Source organism: Convolutriloba macropyga, chromosome 5, assembly GCF_964194025.1.
Source record: "Convolutriloba macropyga chromosome 5, txConMacr16.3, whole genome shotgun sequence".
NCBI lineage: Eukaryota > Metazoa > Xenacoelomorpha > Acoela > Convolutidae > Convolutriloba > Convolutriloba macropyga.
This window is the reverse complement of record NC_134472.1, coordinates 67,036,301-67,062,708: the sequence shown is the minus strand read 5'-3', so window position 1 is coordinate 67,062,708 and position 26,408 is coordinate 67,036,301. Positions and strand designations below refer to the sequence as shown.

The 26,408-nt window shown below is 36.3% G+C and overlaps 2 protein-coding genes across 2 annotated transcripts in view; one reads left to right on the top strand and one right to left on the bottom strand.

The window, feature by feature from the left end:
* LOC142339577 (medium-chain specific acyl-CoA dehydrogenase, mitochondrial-like) overlaps positions 1 to 20,581 on the bottom strand; it is a 350,806-nt gene extending 330,225 nt beyond the window's left edge. The window contains exon 1 of the mRNA XM_075389717.1: positions 20,558 to 20,581. The gene's annotated coding sequence lies outside the window, so the exon portion shown is untranslated. The remainder of the gene's footprint in view (positions 1 to 20,557) is intronic.
* LOC142339576 (uncharacterized) overlaps positions 1 to 26,408 on the top strand; it is a 75,409-nt gene that overhangs the window by 28,078 nt on the left and 20,923 nt on the right. Inside the window, exons 9-11 of the mRNA XM_075389716.1 lie at positions 905 to 1,017; positions 21,175 to 21,288; positions 25,320 to 25,539. Of these exons, the coding sequence (XP_075245831.1) occupies positions 905 to 1,017; positions 21,175 to 21,288; positions 25,320 to 25,539 (447 nt within the window). The remainder of the gene's footprint in view (positions 1 to 904; positions 1,018 to 21,174; positions 21,289 to 25,319; positions 25,540 to 26,408) is intronic.

The following is a 26,408-nucleotide window of genomic DNA, read 5'->3' as shown; positions in this document are numbered from 1 at the left end:
ATTATGGAGTGGTACCATAATTTTTTTAAAGTGAAACAAAAGTTTTTTGTTTCGTTTCAGATTTGTCTGGCGCTATTTTGAACTTGTTAATAAGTTTTTTTTGAAATTGGATATAAAGTTTTTGATGTGATTAATGTTTGTTTTTATTGTTGTTTGATTTTGTTGTTCGTCTTGACTTGCTTTCTTGATAATGGCTTATCTCATCAATCTAGTGCGACAATTTCTACTCCAGTGAGTTATTTGCGCTGGAGGCGCTCGTTTTGTTCATACACGTTTTTTTGAAAAATACTTGAAATTTTGGTGTTTTCTATCTGTTCATAATTTGGTAGACATTTATGCCAAAAATGCGGATAAGCGGGGTCGGGACTTTAGGTGCGAACAATTGACAATGCTAACAGGATAAACAGGTTCAAAGTTAGAATGACTGTTCATATTGCTGTGTTCTCGTAAGAGCCTGAAAGATAACACTTGGAGCAGGGAACTTATCAATCTTGGTAAGAGATTCATGACCTTTTCCGTTTGTGCCCCCCATACGTTATGCACCCCCAGGTGCCGAGCACGTGACATTACACAATAATCACTATTTAAAAATATGGCACTTCCGACTGGGGGAAGCAAATAATATGCACCACTAAGCGAGGGGGGGGGGCGCAAACGGAAAAGATCCCAATTCTTTGTATAAAACCATAGCATAATTAGATTAAAAATGTGCCTTACTCCTGCAAAAATGTGATTATTGGAGGGGCGGCTAATTTTGGTTAAAAAATTTGCGTTTTCGTTAATTCTTAATTTTTCTTAATAAGTCTTAATTTTTCGAATTATATCTGTCGACACAAGAATTCGTTTTTTATTGAAACTATGAACAGAATGATCAGTATTGGGAGAGAAACAGTTTCTTTTGAAGATCGGAGCAGTTTATTGACTAAAATGAGGAATGCGTTGAAACCCACAAATCAAAAGAGGGTTGCCACGTTTAATCAAGCGATGCGAGGAGCTAGAGGACAGATAGAACCTCGGGTAAGTTATCCAGACAACTCTATTCCTGTGATATATCTGTAAATATCCTTGTCAAGGCCTCAACTTACGAGAAGACCGTCCTCGATCAAATTAGGGGTGAAAAGACCCTCCTCGACCGATATTTGTCGTGAAAGAGAAATTGGCTAGACCTCTTACTTGTCTACGACTTTGGTTGAAACTTTAAACTTCTGTCAATAAATTTGGCTCGACAATAATTGCAGACCATAATTTTGACTCGTTCTAAATTTTTGCACTCAATTTTGGATCAACAAAAGACAAGGTCCTAAGATTTATGTTTAAAACGTGTCGAAATCCATTGTTTTGCATATGATGTAGTTAGTGCTTTGCTTATTTTTATAATCTTGCGTTAAATACAGCACACAGAGAATTTTTTTAAAAAGCATTGCTATTGGGAAGCGCAAATACTAAAAGTATAGTAATAATAAAAAGAGTTTAACTAAATGGAGGAACAAGTAAAACTGTTGTCACTTCACACGTTTAAAATTGTCGTACAGTCTCTTCATGAAGTGTTTTCATGAGCAGAAACAGCCTCGATTTTTGTAGACCTTCTAAAATCAAATTCGGCGATATATTTCTCTCCCTGAAAAGAAATTTCTCAACTAATTTAGAGTTGTGAAAAAAATTGGTTGGAGTTATGAAAAAGATATTGTGGCGGCTGAGCTTACTAACTCAGAAATCAAATTCAATAGCGCTTCAAGGTCATTTCAAGCCTTAAAGCTAGAATAGCGTGACAAGCGAAATTTAATGCTACATTCTATTGAAGTCATACGGATTTGTTCAATTTTGTTCAACATTTATATTTAGCAGCTATTATTAGTACACAATCGTCATTCATGGAGTCAAACTATAACTCAAACTCGAACTACCTCAACCACCAGCAAAACAATACTACGACTTAACAGTATTGCATCAGATTCTTTGCAATTGGATTGCGAATCAACCTGTTATTGATACAGAATATTCGACAAAACTTCTACATGGTTAACAAATTTCCCATGACATCGAATTTACACTGAAAAAGTGACATTACGGAAAAATGGTCACATTCTGTCGACATTAGTATCTACAACCAATCAACAGTTGAATTTGACATGTAAATCCACGTGACTAGCAGCATAAAAGGAGCTTGAAAAACTACCAAAAATCAGTGGAAACTTGTTAATTTTGTCTTATTAAACTGACATACAGTGCGTATTGAAGCACACTTTCTTGAGCGGTAAATTACTTGTTATCGTGTCTTGTTTCTGTAGATCATATTAGTGATTGTACAGTTATAACTTAACTTTGACTTGTGAAAAGAGAATTAACTTTGATATTCTCAAAACATTCTTCCTGAGGAACGAAGTTCCTAAGTAACAGAAACTTTGTGCAAAGCACATAGACAGTTTCTCTTACTGGCTTTAACGAAGCCTAGCCTAGTTTGAAATTGGTGTTATTGAGGCCAATTGAGAAACAAAAGTTGTTGATTAAATTAACTCAGAATATTCAAATCTGAGATGAAAATTGTTGTGTTATTTCTCGAAGATCTGTTAACCAATTCAGTTCATTTCTCTTTCGTTTGATTATTTTTATGACAGTGTTGTGCACTGCCAAGTTTGCTCAATTTTGAATCATTACCTAAAGAGTCATTCAACATTGAAATTTTGGCCCATGTATTAAGATTGGGTATAAAATATAAAAGGTAGCCCCACCAACGCAGCTTACCCAGCGTTGTTTGTTTTTACATCAGATAGTAGGCCTACCTAGCGTAAATCATCCTGTGAAATTTTGTCTCACTTGCATTTGTGGTTGAGGAGATATCATCGAAAAACCTCTAATTTGAGTCTATTTGGTTATTTAAAATTTTGGATTTTTGCTTAATTTAAGCAAAGTTATTTGTTATTTGGCAAAGTTGAACAAGTAGTTATTTGAAATTATTTAATATCGAGTAATAAAACGGCATTCTAGAGTATAGCGGATAATACAGTTCACAAAAGTTAACTGCAAAAACACAATATCCGGACAGATTTGAAACCGCTGAAACGAACTGGGCGGTGTAAAGTTTTCCTTGACTTTGATAGGAAAGCAGCCGTTACATTTGGTCCGCCGACCCGGACAGTGGAAGGCAAACTGCTGTCCAATCTGATGAAGAGAGTGCCGAAGGCACCCCCCAAAGAGAATCAAACAAATCAACACCAACAGGCCAGCGAGGCGAACAGAAGAGTGCAATTCAATAAAGAAATTGAAGTGCGAATCCTCCTCAAAGGAAACCAACATAGCAAAAGCGAACAGCAACCGGGCAAGTCAAGCACAACGAGCAGAGAGGAGTTTCAATCAACAGCTCACAGGCACGATAAGAAGCTTCAAGAGTTAGTGGAAGAAGTTAACACTAAGAGAAGTCTTGGCTACAAAATAATTGAAGATTCAGATAGACCCAACAAATTAAAGGTCCTCTATCAACAGACTGTCCACCTTCTAGAGGAAGAAATACCCAAGAAACTGCAGCGTCGAAACAAGCTTGTGCCCTATCAAGTTAATTTCGTTGAAGAGCATTTGAAAGAAGCAAGGAAGTGCAAAGCAAGTTTGGACTATCATTGGCTTTCATATATAAGCAAAGGCACGCAACCAGCAATGAATGCAGAGCAAAGCAACGCAACCCAAGCAGTGAACGACAGCGAGAGCAACAACAACTATCCAACGGACAACCCAGTTGCTCAAACAGTGCAAAATGGAGCAACAGCAAGTGGCCAAGAGACGGAAAATGTTTCGGAAGCATCTTCAGCAAAGCAAAGGCGAGAGGAAAGGATGAAGAAATTCGATATCGAATTCGAAACCAAGATGCAACTCGAACAAGCACGGTTTGGGCGGAGGAGGCTAGAGCTGGAAATGCAAATGAAGGAACTGGAAACCAAGCATCAACTGCTGGAGGAAGAGCGTGAGCTAGAGCGCAAAGTGAAGAGAACAGCATTAGAGAACGATGATGCTCGTTCCCAATCAACTGGTGCTCGAGACAAATCACCCTTCAACTGGACCCCAAAGGAGAGAGATGTCTCAGACTGGGCCAGCAGGATCGACAACCTTCTAACACCAGAACGACCAACAGCTCGGTTCGAAGTAACCCCTGAAGTGAGCAGGCATAGTCACTTCTCACGATATCGCAGTTAACGAGACCGATCCTCAAGTGTTGAAGACCGAGACGTTTCCCCCAGAATTGGTCTATTACGATACAGCACTGGCTATTCAGGTAGTAGTAGCCTATCAAAGCTTAAGTTGAACAACTTTGACGGAAACCCTCTCGAATGGCCGGAGTGGTCTAGTATGTTCATTGCTACAGTGGATCAACGACCAATACCAGACTCAGAGAAGATGAGCCATCTGAAGACCCTACTGACAGGCAAGGCAAGGTCAGCAATCTCTGGAATAGGCTATTGTGGACAGTTCTATGGTGCTGCATGGAGTATTCTGGAGAGGAAATTTGGAAAGCCTCATGTGATCATTGATGCAAAGCTGGGGAGTCTTCGCAAAGCAAGTCAGGTGAAACCTCACAGCTCAACGGGTCTGATCAGTTTCTCAGTTATTGTTTGGAACTTTGTGAATGTGCTCAAAGAGTACAAGCAGATTGGTGATCTGCAATCAAGCTCGACACTGTATATGCCAGTAGATAAGCTACCCCAAGTTCTGAAAGAGAAGTGGTGGTTCTATGTTGATGATAAAGATGAAGATTGGCCTGATCTGATTATGTTTAAAAAATGGCTATCAAGAATAGCATTCGTGCACGAAGGGTTTTCAGCTTTCAAGGGAGAGCGAAGAGAAGAAGACCGAAGAAGCATAAATAGAGACAAACGGTTCTCGAAAACGTCGAACTTCAGTGCAAGTTCCAACGTGATAGAAACGAAGCAAACGCAAAGTGATCACTGCCCGCTAGCTGATGGCACTCATAAAATCTGGAACTGTCCACTATTCAGGAACATGAGTATGAATGGTCGGTACGCAGCAGTGAGAAAGCAACGCTTATCTACGGATGTCTAGGCAAAGGACATGCAATCAAAGATTGTAAAGTCAATGCGTGTGGCATCAAGGGATGCATGAAGAAGCTACACTCAGAAAACTAAATGGACAAGGGCAATCATGCAGTCAACGTAAGCGCAGCAACGATCAACCAGAGTAACGAAGTTACTAGCTTTCTTCAGATAGTTCCTGTTTCAATACAGAGCGGTGGCAACAGGCTGAACACATATGCTTTCCTCGATAGTGGATCAACGGTTTCATTCATCGAACAAAGTGTGCAAGAAAAGTTACGGGCCCAAGGCACCGATGTGACGCTTAACATAGCTAGCATACACGGAACGAAGGATCTGAAGACAGAAAAGGTTCCTCTCAAAATAAAGGGACTACATTCAAAGGTGCATTCAATTGAAGCGTTTGCACACCCGTCAATATCCTTGGTAAAAACAAACTACAATTACAACAAGCTGAAGCAAAGCTTCAATCACTTGAGTGTTTTACCCAACAAAAGCTTCAACTTGATGGAAGTTGGCATCATCCTTGGTCAAGATGCTTATGAGCTACAACGCCCATTGGACTATAAGATAGGAACACGAAGTGAACCTTTCGCCGTTCTAACAGAGCTAGGATGGGTAGTCAGTGGACCCATGACGGGCAAAAGAAGACAAAATGTTTGTCATTTCGCTTGAAGATGTGAAAGTGGCAGAGAATATTCAAACCTGGTGGGACATAGAAACCTATGCTTCCAAAATCAACGTCGTCAGTCAGTCAAAGAAGGAACTGCAGGCACAGAAGATGCTAGAGAGTACGACGAAGTTCACAGGCGAGCGGTACGAAGTGGAAATGCTGTGGAGTGAACCAGAGCCAAACCTACCGAACAACTACAGCTCAACCCTGGGTCAGCTTTACTCACTGGAGCGAAGATTCCAAAGGGACCCAAACCTGAAGAGTTTGTATCAACAGTCAATAGATACAGATGTAGAAAAAGGATTCGTAAAGATATTGGACGAGTCCGAAGTGGAAGGCACCTTCGGGAAAGAATGGTATTTGCCACACCATCCAGTGCTAAACCCGAACAAGCCTGGCAAAGTAAGACGTGTTTCCAAGTTCAAAGAAGTATGCCTGAATGATAAGCTACTAGCAGGACCTGATCTGCTACATGGGTTGATTGGAACAATATTCAGATTCCGTTAAGGACCATTAGCCCTAACAGCTGGTATCGAATCGATCTTTCTACAAGTGCAAGTTCCCTAACAGGATAGAAGTTGCTTGAGGTTCTTATGGCTTCCAAGAACTAACGAACCTGTTCAGATATACGAATATCAGCGTCTTGTATTTGGAGCTAAGATTTCTCCAACTTGCGCAAACTATGCTCTCAAGCGAGTGGGACTGGATAACGAAAAAGAGTATCCAATAGCAGCAAAGGCAATACAAAATAACTTCTACATGGACGATTTCATCAAATCAGTAGAAACCCCGGAAGAAGCAATTGAAGTCTTCAATCAACTACAACCTCTTCTCTCACAACATGGATTTGAACTGAAGAAGTGGATAAGCAACAACGATGCAGTTACCAAAGCAATCCCAGAAGACTTGAAGTCAATCAGCAACACAAAGCAAGTCGAAGTGGAACCAATACGGAGGGATCTTCGGTGCTAGGACTACAATGGACCGTTATTGATGACAGTCTTCACGTATGCAGAGGTACAAACAAGGAAGTTGACGCACCTATAACCCAGAGGAAGATTTTGTCATTGGTATCTTCAGTATTCGATCCGATCGGTTTGTTTGCTCCGTTCAGCGTTCACATGAGACGACTTCTGAAAAGCATCTGGACTAAGAATGGACAACATTGGGACAACGAAATAGAGCCTAGTGAAGAAGAAAAATTCCTGAGGTGGGAAGAACAACTTCCAATAGTGGCTGAAACCAACATCGATAGAAAGTACTTCAACAAAGAGAGGGATAAAATCGAACTTCATGTGTTTGCTGACGCATCTGAAGAAACGATGTGTGCAGTGGTCTATCTACGTTCACAACCAAAAGAATACGCAGCTGACTTAGCATTTGTTATTGGAAAGTGCAGAGTGGCACCGATGAGGCATCTTTCAATACCGCGATTGGAGTTGCAAGCGGCAGTCATGGCAGTGAGGTTGAAAGAACAGATAGTCAAGGAACATGAAATGAAGATAAATAGTTGCAGGTTTTGGACAGACTCAACTACGGTATTGCAGTGGATACACAGTTCCCATCGCAAACAACAAGTGTTTGTGGCCAATCGAGTGGCTGAGATACTAGATACAACCAATGTTTCACAGTGGAACCATGTCAGCGGTATTAACAACCCAGCGGACATTGGCACAAGAGCAATCAACATTGAAGAACTCAAGAGAAGTGAGTGGCTCACTGAGACGGCCTGGTTGAAACGACCAGAAAGCGAGTGGCCAGAGCAAGTGAACCTAATCTTTGCATCAGATGAAGAGAATATATCCTCATCAGTACTCATGATACAGGCTGAAGAGAAGAAAGCTGTTATCCAGTGGGAACGATTCAGTAACTTCAACAGACTAGTAAATACAGTGGCATATGTACAGCGAGCATTTAACAAACACAGACCAGCAACACTCATAGTTAGCATCGAAGAAAGAGGAAAATCAAAAGCAACAATCTTCAAGCTACTACAACAAGAACAGTTTGGTGAAGAGATGAAATCTCTCAAAGCTGAAAAGGAAATTCCAAAAGTCAGCAAAATTCTACAATTCTCCCCCTTCCTAGATGAAGGAAGACTTATTCGAGCCAAAGGCAGAATAGGCAAAAGTCAGTTGGACTTCAATGCAAAGCATCCAATTTTGCTACATTGGAAACATCATGCGATTGAATTATTCTTGCGAAACGAGCACAAGAACAATAAACACGAGGGCACATGAGCATGTAAGAAACATTGTTCAGCAGAAGATGTGGATCCTAGACCTACGGAACGCCTTAAGATCAATCAAGAACAAGTGCATTACCTGCAGAAAAGGCAGAGCACAAACGATAGCACCAGTAATGGCAGGTCTACCCGCAGAGCGGTTAGATGCTTCAACAGCCTTTACAAATAAGACTACTTTGGCTACGTCGACTACTTTGGCCCTTTCATTGTAAAGATTGGGCGAAGAAATGAAAAGCGATGGTGTTGTCTCTTTACATGTCTAAAAATGAGAGCGGTGCATATAGAAGTAGTACCTAAGTTGGATACAGACAGTTGTCTCAATGCAATAATGAGATTTATTGCCCGAAGAGGCAAACCAAGTACAATCATCAGTGACAACGGAACAAACTTTGTTGGAGCTGAAAGAGAGTTTGCGGAGTATGTTGCGGCATGAAACAAAGAAGGGATCGAAGAACATCTAGTTCAACGAGGAATCAGATGGAAGTTCAACCCACCAGCAGCACCTCACTTTGGAGGAGTATGGGAACGGTTGGTGAGAAGTTGCAAGAAAGCAATGTATGCAGTGTTGCGGAACAGACCAGTCACCGAGGACGTTCTTTCAACAACGTTGTGTAATGTTGAGCAGACTTTGAACGCAAGACTGTTGACTCCATTCAGTTCAGATGTTAATGACTTAGAAGCATTGACCCCAATCACTTCTTGCTTGGCAACAGGAAAGTTTGCTTACCCTACCTACCATGCGCAGAAGAATTTGTTGATCATCGAAAGCTCTTTCGAAACACTCAAGCCTTTGAAAATCCTCATATGGGACAGATTTTGTAAAGAATATCTGCCAACTCTGAATAATCGGCAAAAATGGCGATCTACGGCTAACGAAACCCTTAAAGAAGGCGATCTAGTTTGGTTGATCGAAGATAGCGATAAGCGTGGATATTACAACCTAGGTCGAGTTACGGAGACCATCGGGAGGTCTGAAGGGGGGGGGGGGGGTGATTCGATCAGTGATAGTTCGAACGAACGACGGAGTGTACAGGAGACCAGTAGTGAAGCTCGCCCCAGTACTACCTGGGAAAGATGTTTTCGCGATAGAAAACAGGGCCGGCGATGTGGCGGCTGAGCTGACTAACTCAGAAATCAAATTCAATAGCGCTTCAAGGTCATTTCAAGCCTTAAAGCTAGAATAGCGTGACAAGCGAAATTTAATGCTACATTCTATTGAAGTCGTTCGTTCAATTTTGTTCAACATTTATATTTAGCAACTATTATAAGTACACAATCGTCATTCATGAAGTCAAACTATAACTCAAACTCGAAATACCTCAACCACCAGCAAAACATTACTACGACTTAACAGTATTGCATCAGATTATTTGCAATTGGATTGCGAATCAACCTGTTATTGATACAGAATATTCGACAAAACTTCTACATGGTTAACAAATTTCCCATGACATCAAGTTTACACTGAAAAAGTGACATTATGGAAAAGTGATCACATTCTGTCAACACTAGTATCTACAACCAATCAACAGTTGAATTTGACATGTAAATCCACGTGACTAGCAGCATAAAAGGAGCTTGAAAAACTACCAAAAATCAGTGGAAACTTGTTAATTTTGTCTTATTAAACTGACATACAGTGCGTATTGAAGCACACTTTCTTGAGCGGTAAATTACTTGTTATCGTGTCTTGTTTCTGTAGATCATATTAGTGATGGTACAGTTATAACTTAACTTTGACTTGTGAAAAGAGAATTAACTTTGATATTCTCAAAACATTCTTCCTGAGGAACGAAGTTCCTAAGTAAGAGAAACTTTTTGCAAAGCACATAGACAGTTTCTCTTACTGGTTTTAACGAAGCCTAGCCTGGTTTGAAATTGGTGTTATTGAGGCTAATTGAGAAACAAAAGTTGTTGATTAAATTAACTCTGAATATTCAAATCTGAGATGAAAATTGTTGTGTTATTTCTCGAAGATCTGTTAACCAATTCAGTTCATTTCTCTTTCGTTTGATTATTTTTATGACAGTGTTGTGCACTGCCAAGTTTGCTCAATTTTGAATCATTACCTAAAGAGTCATTCAACATTGAAATTTTGGCCCTTGTATTAAGATTGGGTATAAAATATAAAAGGTAGCCCCACCAACGCAGCTTACCCAGCGTTGTTTGTTTTTACATCAGATAGTAGGCCTACTTAGCGTAAATCATCCTGTGAATTTTTATCTCACTTGCATTTGTTTATAAGGAGATATCATCGAAAAACCTCTAATTTGAGTCTATTTGGTTATTTAAAATTTTGGATTTTTGCTTAATTGAAGCAAAGTTATTTGTTATTTGGCAATGCTGAACAAGTAGTTATTTGAAATTATTGAATATCGAGTAATGCAACGGCATTCTAGAGTATAGCGGATAATACAGTTCACAAAAGTTAACTGCAAAAACACAATATCCGGACAGATTTGAAACCGCTGAAACGAACTGGGCGGTGTAAAGTTTTCCTTGACTTTAATTGGAAAGCAGCCGTTACAGATATTGCCTGCCTTATAAAGAAAACTAAGCTGGACTTATAAAACAATTTGACACGACTCTAACTATAGTCGTCGCCTATGTATAAAGCCATTGTTTAGCTCTTCTTCGACGTCTAAATTATTTCATTTTATAAAGTCAAGACTTTGATGGTCCTTAATTGTTGCTTTATAATTAATTGTCGGCAAAGCTGTCAATGGCACACACACAAAAATTAAGGTAAATTTACCTGAGAAGGCACCCTAGCTTACATGAAAATTTAATTCATTTTTGCCCTGCATTGCTCTTGGGAAACGCAAATACTAAAGTCATAGAGCAATAATAAAAACAATTGAACTAAATGGAGAAACAAGTTAAACTGTTGTTTGTTCATTGGTTTAAAATAGTCTTATAGTCTCTTAAAGAAGTTTTTTCATGAGCAGAAATAGCGTCGATTTTTGTAAACAGCTAAAATGATTTTCGTCAACATATTTCCTTCCATGAAAAAAGTAGTTTCAACTAATTTAGAGTTGTGAAAAGAAATTTGTTGAAGTTATCAAAAAGATATTGCCTGCCTTATGAAGAAAACTAAGCTCGACTTCAGAAAAGAATTTGTCTCGACTATAACTACAGTCTTCGACCATGTATTAGGTCATTGTTTACCTCTTCCTCGACATTTTAATTAGTTCTTTTCATAAAGTCAAGGCCTCGACATGGGTGTGACGGTGTACACTTTCATGATCCTTAATTGTAGCTTTGTAATTAACTAAGGCCCCACCTGTCGTTGTCATATACACCTAAAATTAGGGTAAATTTACCTGAAAAGGCACCCTAACTTACATGAAAAGTTAATTTAGTTTTGCCCTGCATTGCTTTACATGAAAGCTACCTTCAAAATATTTTAAAAGAGGCATTATTTTGAAAATTTAGCCTAAACGTACTTCATATTTCTCCATTGAAAAAGATTGACGTCTACAATAATTGTCAAGATAAGAAATTAGGGTAGAAGCTACTTCATTAGTTTGTGTTGAATTTAAGGCAAGTTTTATTGATTTTGTATCTATTGTGTTTTGTTCGAGAAAATATTTGATTGAATAGTAAAATTGACATTTACAACAATTCCCTTCCAGTTTTTTTATTAGCAGCAAAAAAGATGTGATTTGGTAATGGTTCGCGCATTTGTCACAGCATTGATGTAACTATTATGTCGCAGCTTTGGATCGACATTAACTTGTTACTACCTCGAATCCCTTCGGTTGGTCAAAACTGTTTAAAAAGTTGGAAACAAAGTTGAATTATTATGACAAAACATTTGCAGTATATTTGACACAAAAACTTCAAGGTGAATAAAGAAATGTGCCATCTACGCATGCATAGTTCGACAAACCAATACCTCTCAAGATTTATTGGGAAAATTTGTCCTGCGAAAAGTTTTTCTGTGGTTTCTTAAGTTTTCTTTTACCAGAAAGTTATTTACACGTAGATGCATCTAACGAATGACGAAAGTCGATTATGCCAAATGCCTTAATGATGATAGAACGAAACCCAAATGTTGAAAACATCAGGAGATATACAAATTACCAAACCAAATTAAATAATTAAAAACTTTTAAATAATTTATGGAAAATTTGGAAAAATGTCAAAATAAATGTCGATAACTTTACTTTTGTTCATTATGCCATTTCACTGTGCAGAGAAAGAAATTAGAAGAATTTCAATTAGTTAAAAAGGAGGGATGAAATCAATCTAACGCAAAAATAAACGGCTTCTAAATATTATATACTTTAAACACAAAATAAAAAAAAATAAAAATACGCAGAAATTATCGACCAACTGTACCATAACTCTATGCCGTCAATGTTTGACATCAGAGAGGCATGGATTGATTTTTTTCCTTGTTTTGGTTATTTTTCTTCAATTTGAATCGCCAAAACTATCAAAACAGATGATCGGCCAACGTTGAAAAGCATACAACCCGAGCTTATTTGGTCACTGAAAACAAAACATCGTTCAAAAACTGATGAAAAGCTGACCAACCAACTATCCAAGGCAGATAAAGATAACTAAGATCAACTTGAAAAATTATGGCTTAATGTGTTGGAAGTAATTCGTTCAGGAAAACAAATTAAAACGAAGACAAGGAGGCTCGGTAATGTGCATACGCACATAATGTTCCGACCCCTCTCATCCACATTCTTAACTTAATTGGCTACCAAATGATGAACAGATCAAAAACATAGATATCGTTCAATAAACAACCAATGGAATATAATAATGCCACGCTAGAGGGCCGACGACAGTTTTTGATAATAGAACTACTAAAAACGACCATTAAAAAATTAAAAAAAGACATTATTTACGACCACAACTCGATGTCTACCATAGAAAAAAATCATAACAAAATCAAACTCGCGTCTGATAAAATCTAAACAAAAAAGTTTAACCTATACTTCCTTAAAAAATATATGGGACCGGTTCTGAATGCAACTGGTTAAAAGGTCGACAAAAAAGCGAAAAAATAGCAATGAAGTGCAAAGTTAAAAAATACATTTCTATTTTTGAAAACAATTAATTTCACAGTTTGTAATGTCATTAGATATCATCTGAAATCATTGAAACTTTCATTTATATTTACATAGCAAACATTTGGGACAAAGCAGAATCCAGTCCTCAATTGCGCAAAAATTTAACACCAATGCGACTTATGATTATTGTTATAAACCAAAAAGAAAAGAAAAATCTTCAAAATGTACAAATATATGAAAATCTCAAAAAATTTATGAAGTCTCGTAGTAAAAGTAGTAAAAAAAGCCAACGAAAAGTTTGAAGCTAAAATTATTACAAGGGTTAATTTATAGCTCACTGCAAACGGGTTGTGACCTGTGTTTACAAAGACTGAACTACAATTGGACCAAAAAACTATTTTAAGAAATTGCAAAGCTCATAAACCCATACTTGTTTTGGAAACAAATTTTTCCAAAAGCCATATCTCATTCAAGATTTCAACAAGAAGCAATGGGTTAAGTTGCAACAACTCAGGAAGCCAATTGGCTTATTAATAATGAGACCACGCCACGACCCCACAAAATAACAAATACATAACAAATACACAAAGAAGCCAAAACTTCAAACAATTTTACGACAACACACTATTCAAGTCCCTATACTTATAAGATGTTACCGGCAAGAGCTGTATCCTGATCATCCTTTTCTCCTGATCTTAACCTCAACGAGCCTTCCCTATGAAAGGACAACGTAGACACGACAAAAAAAAGAAACCCGACAATTGAACACTATATAAATCTCGAAACCTTTTTTTTTGTAAATAAATGGTTGAAGCAATCAGTCACAACGTATAACAAAGCGCAATAAAAGTGGATGAATCATCAAACGTTATTAAGGTTTTTAATCAATGAGATTGCGTTACATGATGGCCAAATTGAAAGCGAAAGGAGACAGTTGAAAAAAATTGTTTTAAGAAATTTCATTTGAAAGTCATCAAAACAAACAGCTATAAATTTAAATCTCTATATAGGTGGAGTTATACGTCCTGGGGAGCAAATGAGACCTATCGTTATTTATGTTTATGGCGGACAACAACAAAAAAAGAAAGACAAACATTGAAAAATCCTCAAAAAATTAGCAAAATTTTGCGAGATAACTTGGTCTCAGCCCAAAAAGCATAAACTATTCAACAAAAAGAATTAGTATATACAGATACGCATTTTTCCAACGCTCTTCAAATTTCCAACTGTTTTCTTTCAATTAGATTTGCCAACAATGTGATAATTTGACAAGGAAACGAAATGGACTCATAAAAAATGCAATTAAGCTCAAAAATGAAAATGAAAAAATAAATTATTTGAAAACGCGTAGTATCAAAACAAGGAAACCATAAGTTGAATATAAAACCGTTTCCAACAATAAAGTATTACCCACACGGAATTGGTATTTGCCTGTTTTTACTGAGGCTGCGCTCGAAGTTGAGAGAAATAAGATAAAATAGTGGCAAAGTTCAAAATTTCATCGATCTTTTCTTTAAACAAATATATTAAAAGTCATAAGAGACATCAGATAACAACTGAAAAAATGTCTAAGTTCATATATACTTGCTAAAAAATTAACTGCTTCTTTGATTGGGGACACTAAGTTGTTGGGCTACAAAAAGTATAACAAATGAAAGCAAAACTCTAAGAAATTTGTACGAAAAATCTTCGTCAAAGCCATAAAAACAATGAGCTTAACTCTTAAACTATATTATAATTTCTTTGAACATCTTGTTTGAAAATAGTATCTGACATTAGTTGAGCTCTTTTTTGAGATTCGTGTCCGTAATTTACATAAAAACATTTACATAGCGGAAATGCTTTGAAAAAAAGTTCGCGCCCCATTTAAATCTAAAAAGTTTTTTATCGTAAGGATCCACGGTAAGATCAAGATCAGCCCAGATATTGCTGCACGTCTGAAAAAACATTCAATTGTTCTAGTGATTGCGAAATAGATTAATTTTTGAACAAAATTTTCAGTTTGTAAAAATGAAAATAATTCTTTTTTTTTTGTAATTATCGAGTTTAAATTTGCAAAAAACTTGCAAAATTCTGATTCAGAGGACTCATAAAGCCAGCGGGATTACAACTAGCTCTTTTCTGAGCTTAAGAAGAATTCGACCGAAGTTTTAAGGTGTCTTCTTCCAGCAAAATTAAAGCAAGTGTGATGAAAAAAAGCAAATGTGGTCCTATTTGTCTCGAAAAAAGTCCGATTTTTGAAAAATGTTGCTTAAATTCTAGTGAAAAAACTCGAATCGAACAACTCAGCCAGTCTCTTTAGAGATGAAATAAAAAGCAGTACAGTTGACAATTTTTACATTTTTTAATCAAAATTGACAAAAAATTGGTCAAAAATACTGAAAATGTGAATAAAAACAGCAATTATTCACAAAAATTTAAACCTCCATAACTCCCTATGAAAAACAAAAAATGAAAAAATCTTTTTCATTCCCTATTCTACGCTGGACTGGCTTTCTAATGATACCACTCACAACTCTGTACGATGATTATATCGATCGACCAAAATTGAAAAACCCATTTGAGTATATAGTTCCTCCCTCCCCAATAAAGTGGGGGTCAGAACAATAATCTTCTCGGAAAATGCAGCACTAGTAATCAAATTCAGCTATTAATCAAAAGTCAGCGCCCAATTCAATGGAAATTTTTTTGACTGGTAACAAAAAGAACTTTCCTTGAAGCAGGTCAAAACTTTATCAACGGAAAAGGGGAAAATTAACAAAAGCAAAGCTCAACAATGAGAGAAACCAACAAAGAAAATTCAAATATCTATGAATGATTTTTTTTACAATACTTCAATGAGCGAAAAAAAAGTCAGAACTAGAAAGTACTTTCATTAACTGCTGACAATTCAAAATAGCCAATTATTTAGTAAAATTAAAAAAACATACCAAAATGAGTCCTGAAATAGAAAACGAAGAAACTGAAAATTGCGTTTCCTAACCATTGCTTCCTTAACTGTGTTTAAGTAGCTTCAGTCATAGTGCGTTAAATATTGAAAGATACTTAGCAGAGTTTACAAAATAGTGAAATATTGTTCCTTATAAAAATTTCAAATTACACCCGAAAACCAAGCACCGGCAAAGTTTTCGAGATATTACATGAATAACTTCCATTAACTACAAAACATGCCAAAAAGATAGAAAGAAAACACTCAAATTTAAAACAACTAAGATAGCAAGACAAGACAACATTTACTCACTCAATGGGGTATAACATTCTATTTCTAGTAATTGTTTGTATAAAACTGAGCCAAACAAGACAGGTTCGAAAGGTTCATGAGAATATGAACAATTTTCTTAAAAAATTCTGCTAATCACCTGAAACAATTATGGAAATTAAAACAAACTGATAAAACAAAAGCGTGCTCAATTTTTTACCTCTGGCTTCGAGTTCTTTGGACAAAATTTAACCCTATTTACCGTAGTTATTGCTACTTGTTTTCGAATTATTTCGGTTAATTTTTGTACTCAATAAAGTAATAGTTCAATTTTACGCTTTATCGCTCTTAAATGTAAATAATGGCTACAAATAACTTAATTGCTTTGAAAAGAAAGAAAGAAAGATTTTATTTCTTTTATCAATTACCGAATAAGTAACAACAAGCACAAAAAATAACTGCTTAAAACATGATCAAGGTGGACAGGCAACGGGGTATTCAAGTGCACATGCCCTGCCCTTAGAGACTCTGTAAATTGGCAGTTGGAGTCTTTTAATAAAGAAGTTGCTAAGATAAACAAAAAAAATGAAAACTTGAAAATTATTTTTTTTTGCTAATTTCTTCAAAGTTTAACAGCAGCCTAATTAAACCTAGTTAAACCTACTGGAGGCTTGAAATAGGCCTCCAAGTATTTTTTTGTTTAAAAATTCTTCCAAGTTTTTCAGAAGCAATTTAAGCGGGAAAAATTCAAAAAATTTTGAAAAATGCAATAACTCGGCAACAAGTACGGATTTAGAGCTCACACTTTTCCACATAAATCTCATTCCCAAACCAGATGTCTGGTAGAGTTTATTCAAGAGGTTGTTTTTAGGATTTCCTGGAAAAATTATGCAGAGATGTATATTACTATATCATCGTTCTTAACCAAAAATGTATCCCTAATTTTATGATAAAAAAAAATTTCATAAATTTTTCGTTTGATCCAAAAGTATTGTAGGGAAGAACATCGGCATTACTCAATGCATTGAAGAGCTTCGAAGTTTAACTGATTGTTTTTCAATCATTCGCTAACAAGAGGGTTCCATTAGCAATGTTTTTGATGCACTTCGCGTAAGTCTGTAAGTATTGATGGCTAAAAAGATAATACAGATTTAATATAACTTTCACGATGTAATCCACACATTGACTTCAAAACTAGCCTGAATAACTGGTGCATATGAAGCTGGTATATGATAGGTATATTATGATGCCGAGGTGTTTACATACAGGCTTAATGGAAATGCACTTGTTATCAATATCAACTATATCTAATTTCGCTTGACTTTAAAATCTTTTGAATGGTCTTCTAAACTTTGAACAAAGCTTATTAGCATCTAGCCAGTGTTTAACATTATCATATTCTTGTTGAACGTCATCGCAGGACTTATAAGGAAACGTAAGATTTGTATGATTTGCAAAAAGCAGGACTTGAGCATGTTTAAAATGAATTGGAAGCTCATTAATGTAGATGAGAAAAAGCAGGGGACCAATTATAGACCGTTGTCGTACTCCATTTTGTACTTTTAACCATTACGAGGAAATGTAATTGACTTCTATTGTTTGCCTGCTGCGCCCGAGATAAAATTTAAACGAGCCCAAAAATTTACCTTTTCCGTATCTTTCTATTTTTGAACTCAAATTGTGTGATCTAGTGTACCCAGAGCCTTCCGTACATCCAAAAAGAAGTAGTTTATGTTCTTAACATCCCAGTTTTCCCTTATGTTCTCCGTTAACTCAACTAAAGCATCCTTGGTACTATGATTATTTCGGAAGCCAAAATGACAAGGTGAGAGGAGCCCGAATCACTCAAAAAAGTTGTATAACCTTGTATACATAGCAGCTTTAAAAATTTTACTCCATACAATTAGAAGTGAAATAGGGCGGTAGTTATTTTCTCTTAACTTACTGCCTTCTTCGTGCAGCGCAAGTGCCTTTGCATTCCTGATCAATTCGGGAAAGAAGCCATTAGTGAGGGAACAATTAATAATATCCGCCATGTAGTGAACCGTAACAGGTGCTGGTAATTTAATTATAATATTACTTAAGCCATCATTACCATATAATCTTTTGTGATCTAAGCTATCAATGAGCTCTTTACCTTCACACTCTGAGACCGGGTATAAATAGAAAGACTTGTCATTGTCTGGAATAAGAATAGGAAAAACGTTACTGGTCGACTGTCGAATATTTTTAGGTACACTGACAAAAGATCAATTGAACTTTTCTGCCACGTCACCGAGAGGTGACTGGTTCGCTTCACAACAAAAGGAAAGAATGGGAATCCTTTTTGAGTGCAAATTTCTGCCACTAGGTTTATTAAGTAAATGATCAGTTTGCTTCGAATCACCAATGCAAGACATAAACTTATCTTCATAGAAAGTCTTTTTTTTAATTTTTTGTTTGTATTTTTGAAATTTTTACGGTGAATTTTGAAATTCGCCAAATAATCAGGATTTTAGAGGTTACTTTTTTATGAGCTTTGTTGAGCTTGGTTTTTCTTATGATTCTTCGAGGATTTTTCCAACCGTTTAGGTTTGTTATTTGATTTGATTTCCTTTTCATTTTGTAGTAGGGCAAACTTATCAAAGACCTTAATAAAATTCGAGGTAAAAATTTCAGAAGCAATGCTTGGATCACTACTTCTTAGTATTTCAACTTCTCAGAGACTCAGGTGTTCTTAGAGTTCATGCAGGAAGAGCTGTCCCCGAGATTCATTATGAAAAAACTTTAAATTTCAAAATTTACACTGAGCATCAGTCTGATCGAGGTTGTTGACCAAATAACTAGCTAGAATAGATAATGGTCTGCAATGTTTTCATGGAACAGGATATTTGATGTAATTGACGGAACTTTCTGCTAGATGAAATGATCTAAGCAGGTTGATGAATGATCAGTCTCTCTAGTTGGACGATCCGAACTATGGAACAGACTGAAGCCGTTCGCATTTAATTTATTGACGTAGTAACTGCTTATTAAAAGCTGAGATTTTGTATTCATGTTAAAATCATCGCATATTATAAGAGGTATTGTGGCAGAAGTATTACTTTGCAGATGTTCATCAAGTAAATCAATGATGTGATTAGTTCTATGATTATTGTTAATCAACAAGGTTTAAAATATGTATGATTCTGTTATTTTAAACACATATTGCCTTCTCAAATGGAGTTTGCAAGACTCTAATTTTTGTCGCACCCTTATGGACTTGAATCATCACTCCTCCGCTAAACTTGTTACGATTCTTCACCTGAGTCCAGGTAAAAGAAAATTAGAAGTGTCATCATCATCATCTAAGTGTGACTTCGTAAGTCATATCACATTGGAATTGATTCAAATCTATATATAAAAGATTCCAATTCCAGCAGTTTGTTCCTGATTGAGGGGATGTTTAGTTGCAAATCAGATATTATCTGCTAGGGTTGAGATGTAGAGGGGTGATCAAGGGAAGGTAGTGGTTTGTGGAGGGGTTCAAGAGACTTGTGAGTTATTGTTTTGTGAAAAAAACCATTAAAACAGGCATGAACGTCAGAGAAGGGGTATTTAAGCACTGAGCCACCTTCATATAAACCGACAATTTTGTGAACTCTAGTGTTGTTGCTCCACATGTAGTGCAGTACGCCTTCACGCCGGGTTTTTCTGATGCGGTTTTCAGTTTTCATAATGTTCTTGAAAACGAATCTAGGTTTGGTGATCTCCTCAACCACACTTATATACTTCATGTCGTCCACCTCTGCCAGCTTGCTTTTCTTTTTAAGAAGGTTCAATTTTTACACCCTTCTATTGAACCTGACACTGATAGGATTGCGTTTTTCAGTCAGGCGATGAGCAAATGGAATGTCCGAGGCCTCAACAACTGCGTCGACTTGATCAATAATTTCCAGCACTTTGTCAAAGGTCTCATTGTAATACTCGCGTGTTTTGCCCTCGTCCATTTTGAGATAGAAAATTTTTTCTTTTTCTCGCCTGTTGTTCGACTCGTGCACATCACTTTCTGACAAGGTTTTCAGGTTGCATCTATTTTCTAAGTCAACCATTTCTGTTTTGACTTGTTTTGTTTAAAAGTTTCCGGGGAATTTTGGACAGCACGTGGAATTGATGCTTCAAGTTTTTGTTGCATTTGGGCCATGATGTCGGGAATGGCATTTCTATTGGCATTTCGAATGATAGCTTCTAGGTTGGCGTCGGGTTTTCAGCTACACTCAATTCCGTACAGCCTCGCTTGGGCTTTTTTGCAACTGGAGTTCATCCCAGATATCTCAAAGGAGTTAGGATAGTTTGATTCGCTTGGCTGTGGCTGTTTTGGTGTTCATTCGTCATCATCATTGCCAATATGAAACTATTTAATAAGTTTATCACAACAATCAGGCTAAATTGTAAATACAAAAACCCACCATTTTACAACATAAAAATCCAGGCGGACAAATTTTTACGCCTTATAATATTGATTGCGGCGCATCTTCGCGAAATTGCTGTAAATTGAATTATTTTTTCACGAATGTAATTTGCCTGCGACGGGTCATGATGCCAGCGCTATAAACGCCAAAACTTTAAGAATTGCGGCGCTGTCTCGTTGAATGATTGCAGAAATGCGCTGAATTCGGTAAATTAAAATTTCGACGTAATTCACTTCATTTTTTACGAATTTTTTTGCTAATCTCATCGCATGAGCAGGTGAAATTTTGAATTAGAAATTTTTCACATTTACTGCAATTTACTTCATTTCGTGCATTAAACCGCCGCACCGATACCGAGCTGCAAAGGGACGGTTTGCCCTCAATTGTAAGTAATATCCGCACCCGCCTATCTTAATACATGGGAAAAGCCAGATACTGGGAACTTCACTTATTTGAAGTTTTTGTCAATTTCGAAGCGAGTTTTTTTTTTTTTTTTTTTTGGGGGGGGGGGGGGGGCATTGTTTTTCGTCAAAACGTGGACCCAGGCTGTACTTATTTCAGGATTTGGGGGAAGGCTGGCCGAATCTTCCGATTGCAAGAACAATAGTCCTGGCTCTGGTTGATAAAAATGCCAACCCGAATGTTGACGCTTGGGCATGGGCAAACATACGAAATGTAAGCTAAAGTGTTATATGAATGATATTTCCGAAAGTTTCAGGATTCTATAACCTGCAGCAGTGTTGTTATATCAATTCAGATTATCTGCTAAAGTGTTCTTTAAATAACTTTTCACGAAAGAATCAGGAATCACTGTGAATGATTTTTCACGGAACTACATTACTCCTCAAATACACTATGCAAAGTACACCTGAAGATTTTCTAAAAAGCGTATGAAAAACTAATTAAAACATCATTTTGTGTTCGAATAGAGTCATTTTGCAATAAGTTTCTCTCGCTAGCAGACGTTTTGTATAGTCCCAGGTTACCCATACTTGGAAAACTTGGTACGGCCGTAGTACGGCAACGTGTAAGTCTTAGATAAAAACCGTACTATGTTCTTGTCAAATTTACTACGGCACCTTACTACGGCCGTACAAAGTTTGATAAGATGCCGTGCTAATGCCGTATCAAGACTAATAGGGTGCCGTAGTAAGGCCGTACCAAGATTAATAAGGTTTTTACGGTAAAATAATAGCTGGAAAATTTAGAAGGCTCCAGTCAAGTTCAAAAACCGACCTTTGAGACCTCTCCAGTATGCTCTGGGTGTGTTTCCCTCCTCGTTTCTCATCCGGTTTACGGTGACCGGCTACGGCGGAGTTACAAACTAAAGCTATAGGAGAATTGAGCAGAGCACTAGATTAAAAAAAAACAAGGCTTGGAAAGCTCTCTCCAAAACAGACAAATTTAAGGTAAGATAATACCTGAAACAAAACCTAATTACTGCACTAGAACCTGCACAAAATGCGGGACTCCTACGTTGAATTTTGTCACCTTTCGGCAACTCTAAGACCCGACAGAAAAAAAACGACGCTTTAAAATAAAGTTTGCAAACAAGCAATTAGGAACAACTAAGTGAAGAACTTTTTTTCTAGTAGAACTATAACTAAAACTTTTTTTGCGTTAGAACCTACTCAAAAAGTGGGACTCCTACTTGTTTTTGGTTAGCTTTAGACAGTTCTAAGACCCGATTGCAAAAAAAGACGTTTCAAAATAAAATTTTCAATTAAGCAAAAAGCCTCAACTAAAAGACGAACTTTTTTCTATACAAGCTAAACCAAAAGTTCAATTTGCACTTGGATTCACACAAAAAGTGGGATTACTACGTTGGTTTTGGATAGCTTTCAAGAACTCTAAGACCCGACTGCAAAAAAAGACATTTTAAAATAAAATTGTCAATTAAGCGACAAACCTCAACTAAGAAAAACTTTTTTTTCTATACAAGCTAAACCATAATATCTTTTGGCAACTGGACACACAGAAAAAGTTGGACTCCTACGTTGCGTTTGGGTAGCTTTCGGCAACTCTAAGTCGCAATTGGAAAAAGAGACGTTTTAAATTAAAAATTTTCAAAAAGGTGAAAAAACTCAACTAAGAGAAGAACTTTTTTCTATACAAGCTAAACAAAAAATTTTTTTTTGCACTAGAACCTACACAAAATGCGGGACTCCTGAGTTAATTTTTTGTCACCTTTCGGCAATTCTAAGACCCGACAGAAAAAACGACGTTTTAAAATAAAGTTTGCAAACAAGCGATTAGGAACAACTAAGTGAGGAACTTTTTTCTAGTAGTGCTATTTTTTAGTTGAGGAATTTTTTTCTATACAAGGTAAACGAAAAGTTTATTTTGCATCTGGACCCACACAAAAAGTGTACTCCTACTTGCTTTGGTTAGCTTTCGACAACTCTAAGACCTGATTGCAAAAAAAAGACGTTTTAAATTAAAATTTTCGAATGAGCGAAAAAAGTCAGCTAAGAGAAAAAAATTTTCTATACAAGCTAAACCAAAAATTCTTTTTACAACTGGAATCACACAAAAAACTTGACTCGTACGTTGCTTTTGGTTAGCCTTTGACAAGCCTAAGACGCGATTGCAAAAAAAGACGTTTTAAAATAAAAATTTTCAAATAAGCGAAAAACTCAACTAAGAGAAGAACTTCTTTCTATACAAGTTAAATCAGAATTTTTTTGCACTAGAACCTACACAATATGCGGAACTCCTATGTTGATTTTTGTCACTTTTTGGCAACTCTAAGACCCGACAGAAAAAAAACGACGTTTTAAAATAAAGTTTGCAAACAAGCGATTAGGAACAACTAAGTGAGGAACTTTTTTTCTAGTAGAGCCAATTTTTAGTAGAGGAACTTTTTTCTGTACAAGCTAAACAAAAAGTTGTTTTTTTTTATCTGGACCCACACAAAAAGTGGAATCTTACGTCGCTTTTGGCTAGCTTTCGACAGCTCTTAGATGCGATTGCAAAAAAGACTTTTTAAAATCAATTTTTCAAATAAGCGAAAAACCTCAACTAAGAGACAAACTATGTTCAATACAAGCTAAACTATATTGTGCTGTTGATTAGCCATTTAGATGACAAACTATAGAGGAGTTCGAAATAGTAAAAATTTTGATTTATTTTTTATTAAAGCGATCAAATGCATTTATTGTTTTGCTTTTGAAGATTCTTCAGAAATCATTCTTGTAATTAGTTTAAGTATTCAGATTGTGGGTCTGCAAGAAGACTCTTGTTGTTGTGAATGCTCAAAAATAATTGAATTTTCAAATGAGCCAAAATTTGAATATTTTTTTACTGAAACCAGAACAGATTTAATTGAAACCGAACGCAAACCAAACACATTAGTTTGTCAGTTTTTCTTATAAGCTGTGGGCCTGTTTTTAGGGATTTTTTCACCAGCTATATATGTGGTACTGAAAGCTGCATTTTAAACAGAGTGCTAATTTTGTTTGGTTCACTTAAACTGCACCGCAAAACTTTTATTTTTTCGAACTTCATTTTAGAGCTAACTTCTTCTTGAGACATAACACGTAAGCATTGGTCTTGCTTAGAAATTAAATTTTCAGCTTTGACGTGTTTGATAGATAATTGGAGTTAAAAGTTTTTTGGTTGATTATTTACATTAACTACAAAAGATATTAGTGAGAGATTCAGTTGAAGAAAAAATTGTGAAATTTAAATGTAATACTCTCACTACTTTAGGAATCAGTTGAATCTCAACTCAATAGTCTCCAAATGATGATACAAAATAGATAAAGACACAGACAAGAGAAACTGGCACCAAAATCTTTGATGCCTTCTTAAATGCGCCCCAAATTTAGTAAATTTTTTTACAGAAACTAGAGCACAATTAACTGAACCGACCGTAAAGAATTAAAAAGAAATTTTCTTTAGTTTACTTTAAACTGTGGGCCTGCAGTTTGGAGTCTAATCACCAGCTCTGTGTAGGTGCGACTGACATTTTAATGGGTAAAACAGTGCAAATATTATTTGATCCTCCAAAACCGCAAACCTTTTGTTTTTCCGAACTTCAGTTCACAGGTAATTCATTTTTGAGACATATTACGTAAGCATTGGTCTTCTTTTGAACAAAATCTCAGTTTGACGCTTTTAATGGATTTCTGGAGTTGAACATTTTTCTGGTTGATTAATGAAATGAACTCCAGAAGATATTATTAGACTTCCAAATTTCGGTCCAGCCACACAAGGCACGTAACAGGTTTTTGCTATTTCGAACTGTTTCAAGGTAATTTTTTTTACCGTCAGGCGTACCTGCAGAGCAAATTAATGTTTGAAAACAATACTTTGAAAAAATTACGAAACTTGTTACGGCCTTATACGGCGCCGTACTAGGGTTTGTAATTTTTCATAGAAGTGAAAAGAGCCAAAAAGTAATGAAAAAATGACTTGTATGAGATAAGCGTTGTTTTTAAAACCAGTTTTTAGGAAGGTAGACTTTAGAAATTGGTAATTACATCAGCTGGATTCGGTGCCGTAGAAAACTTATTACGGCCTTATACGGTGGCGTACAAAGTTTTGTAAGTTTTCTGAGTATAAGTCTGAGTATGTTTTCAAAGTTTCGTCAAAGGTGGGCAACCTGGGAGAGGAGGAGCTGTAGCTAAACGGAGAATGTTGACATAAACGTACTCAGATTTTTTTTCCGAATTTACATCTGTAACTTGAATTGGGTTCTTTAGACAGGAGGAATTTTCCCGTTTTACATCAGCACGGATGAGAAGGTCAACACAGGCTTATTGGAAATGTATGCCCGTTCGGCATATTTTGTGAGGAAATATAAAAACTTTGCGGACTTCAAAAAGGAACGAGATCAAATCTTCTACGACATTTGCCAGATTCCCTATCACATTTATCCTGTTCATCAAGATAGGAGCAACACCTATCAACTGGCTAACATAGGTAATACTGGATACCTTTCCGTACCCCTAACGCTAAGTCAAATTCAGTACTGAATCAGAACGAAACGAATTTCCTTAGCGTTTTTACGTTTCTAATGCTATAGATCGGAGAGCTAAACTTTAAATTAGAGCTTTTTATAATGGCGTCAGTAAAAAACTGTAGACAAAGACCGTCCATTTATGCAAAAAGTTCAGTCTTAGAACTTTCATTATTGGAAAATCTATGAATATTCTGCAATTTCTTTGGTTAATTTCTGAAAACAAATTTATACGGTAAGTCGGCTACTTCTGTTTTCTATTTCCATCAGTTGAAAACTAACCGATCTGACGGGATTGATATACCACACATCTATCCGTTTTATCGGTTGGGTTACATGGTTTACCACTTTTATTTAAAAAAAACTAAATTTAATTTTTCTCAAAACTTGGTAAAAGTATAAGCATGTGTCACTGATTAAATAAATTTACGCTCATTAATACTTATTTCACTGTTATTTTTATAAAAGCTTAAATAAAGTTTGTTGTTGGCAAAAACTTCGATTTTAAAAATAAGCATTGTTCAGTTTTGTTCACTGCTCTCAAACTTGATATGTTGTCCTCTAATTAAGTTCATACACCCGCTATGAGCGAAGCTACATTGGTTTTTGAAAATGATGCTGTGTTCCTTTGTGAACATGGAACAGAATAATGTTGGCTTTTTTCTTTTCATTCAAAAAAAATGAGCATAGGGGCACCAACGCTATTTATCAGAGTGACGAGTTGTCAACAAATCTAACGTGACCTAGAGAGATTGAAAAATGGCCTCTGTATTCTTGATGGGGAGGAAGGAATGAAATGGTAGCTGATGTAGCTATTACCATTTTAAACATA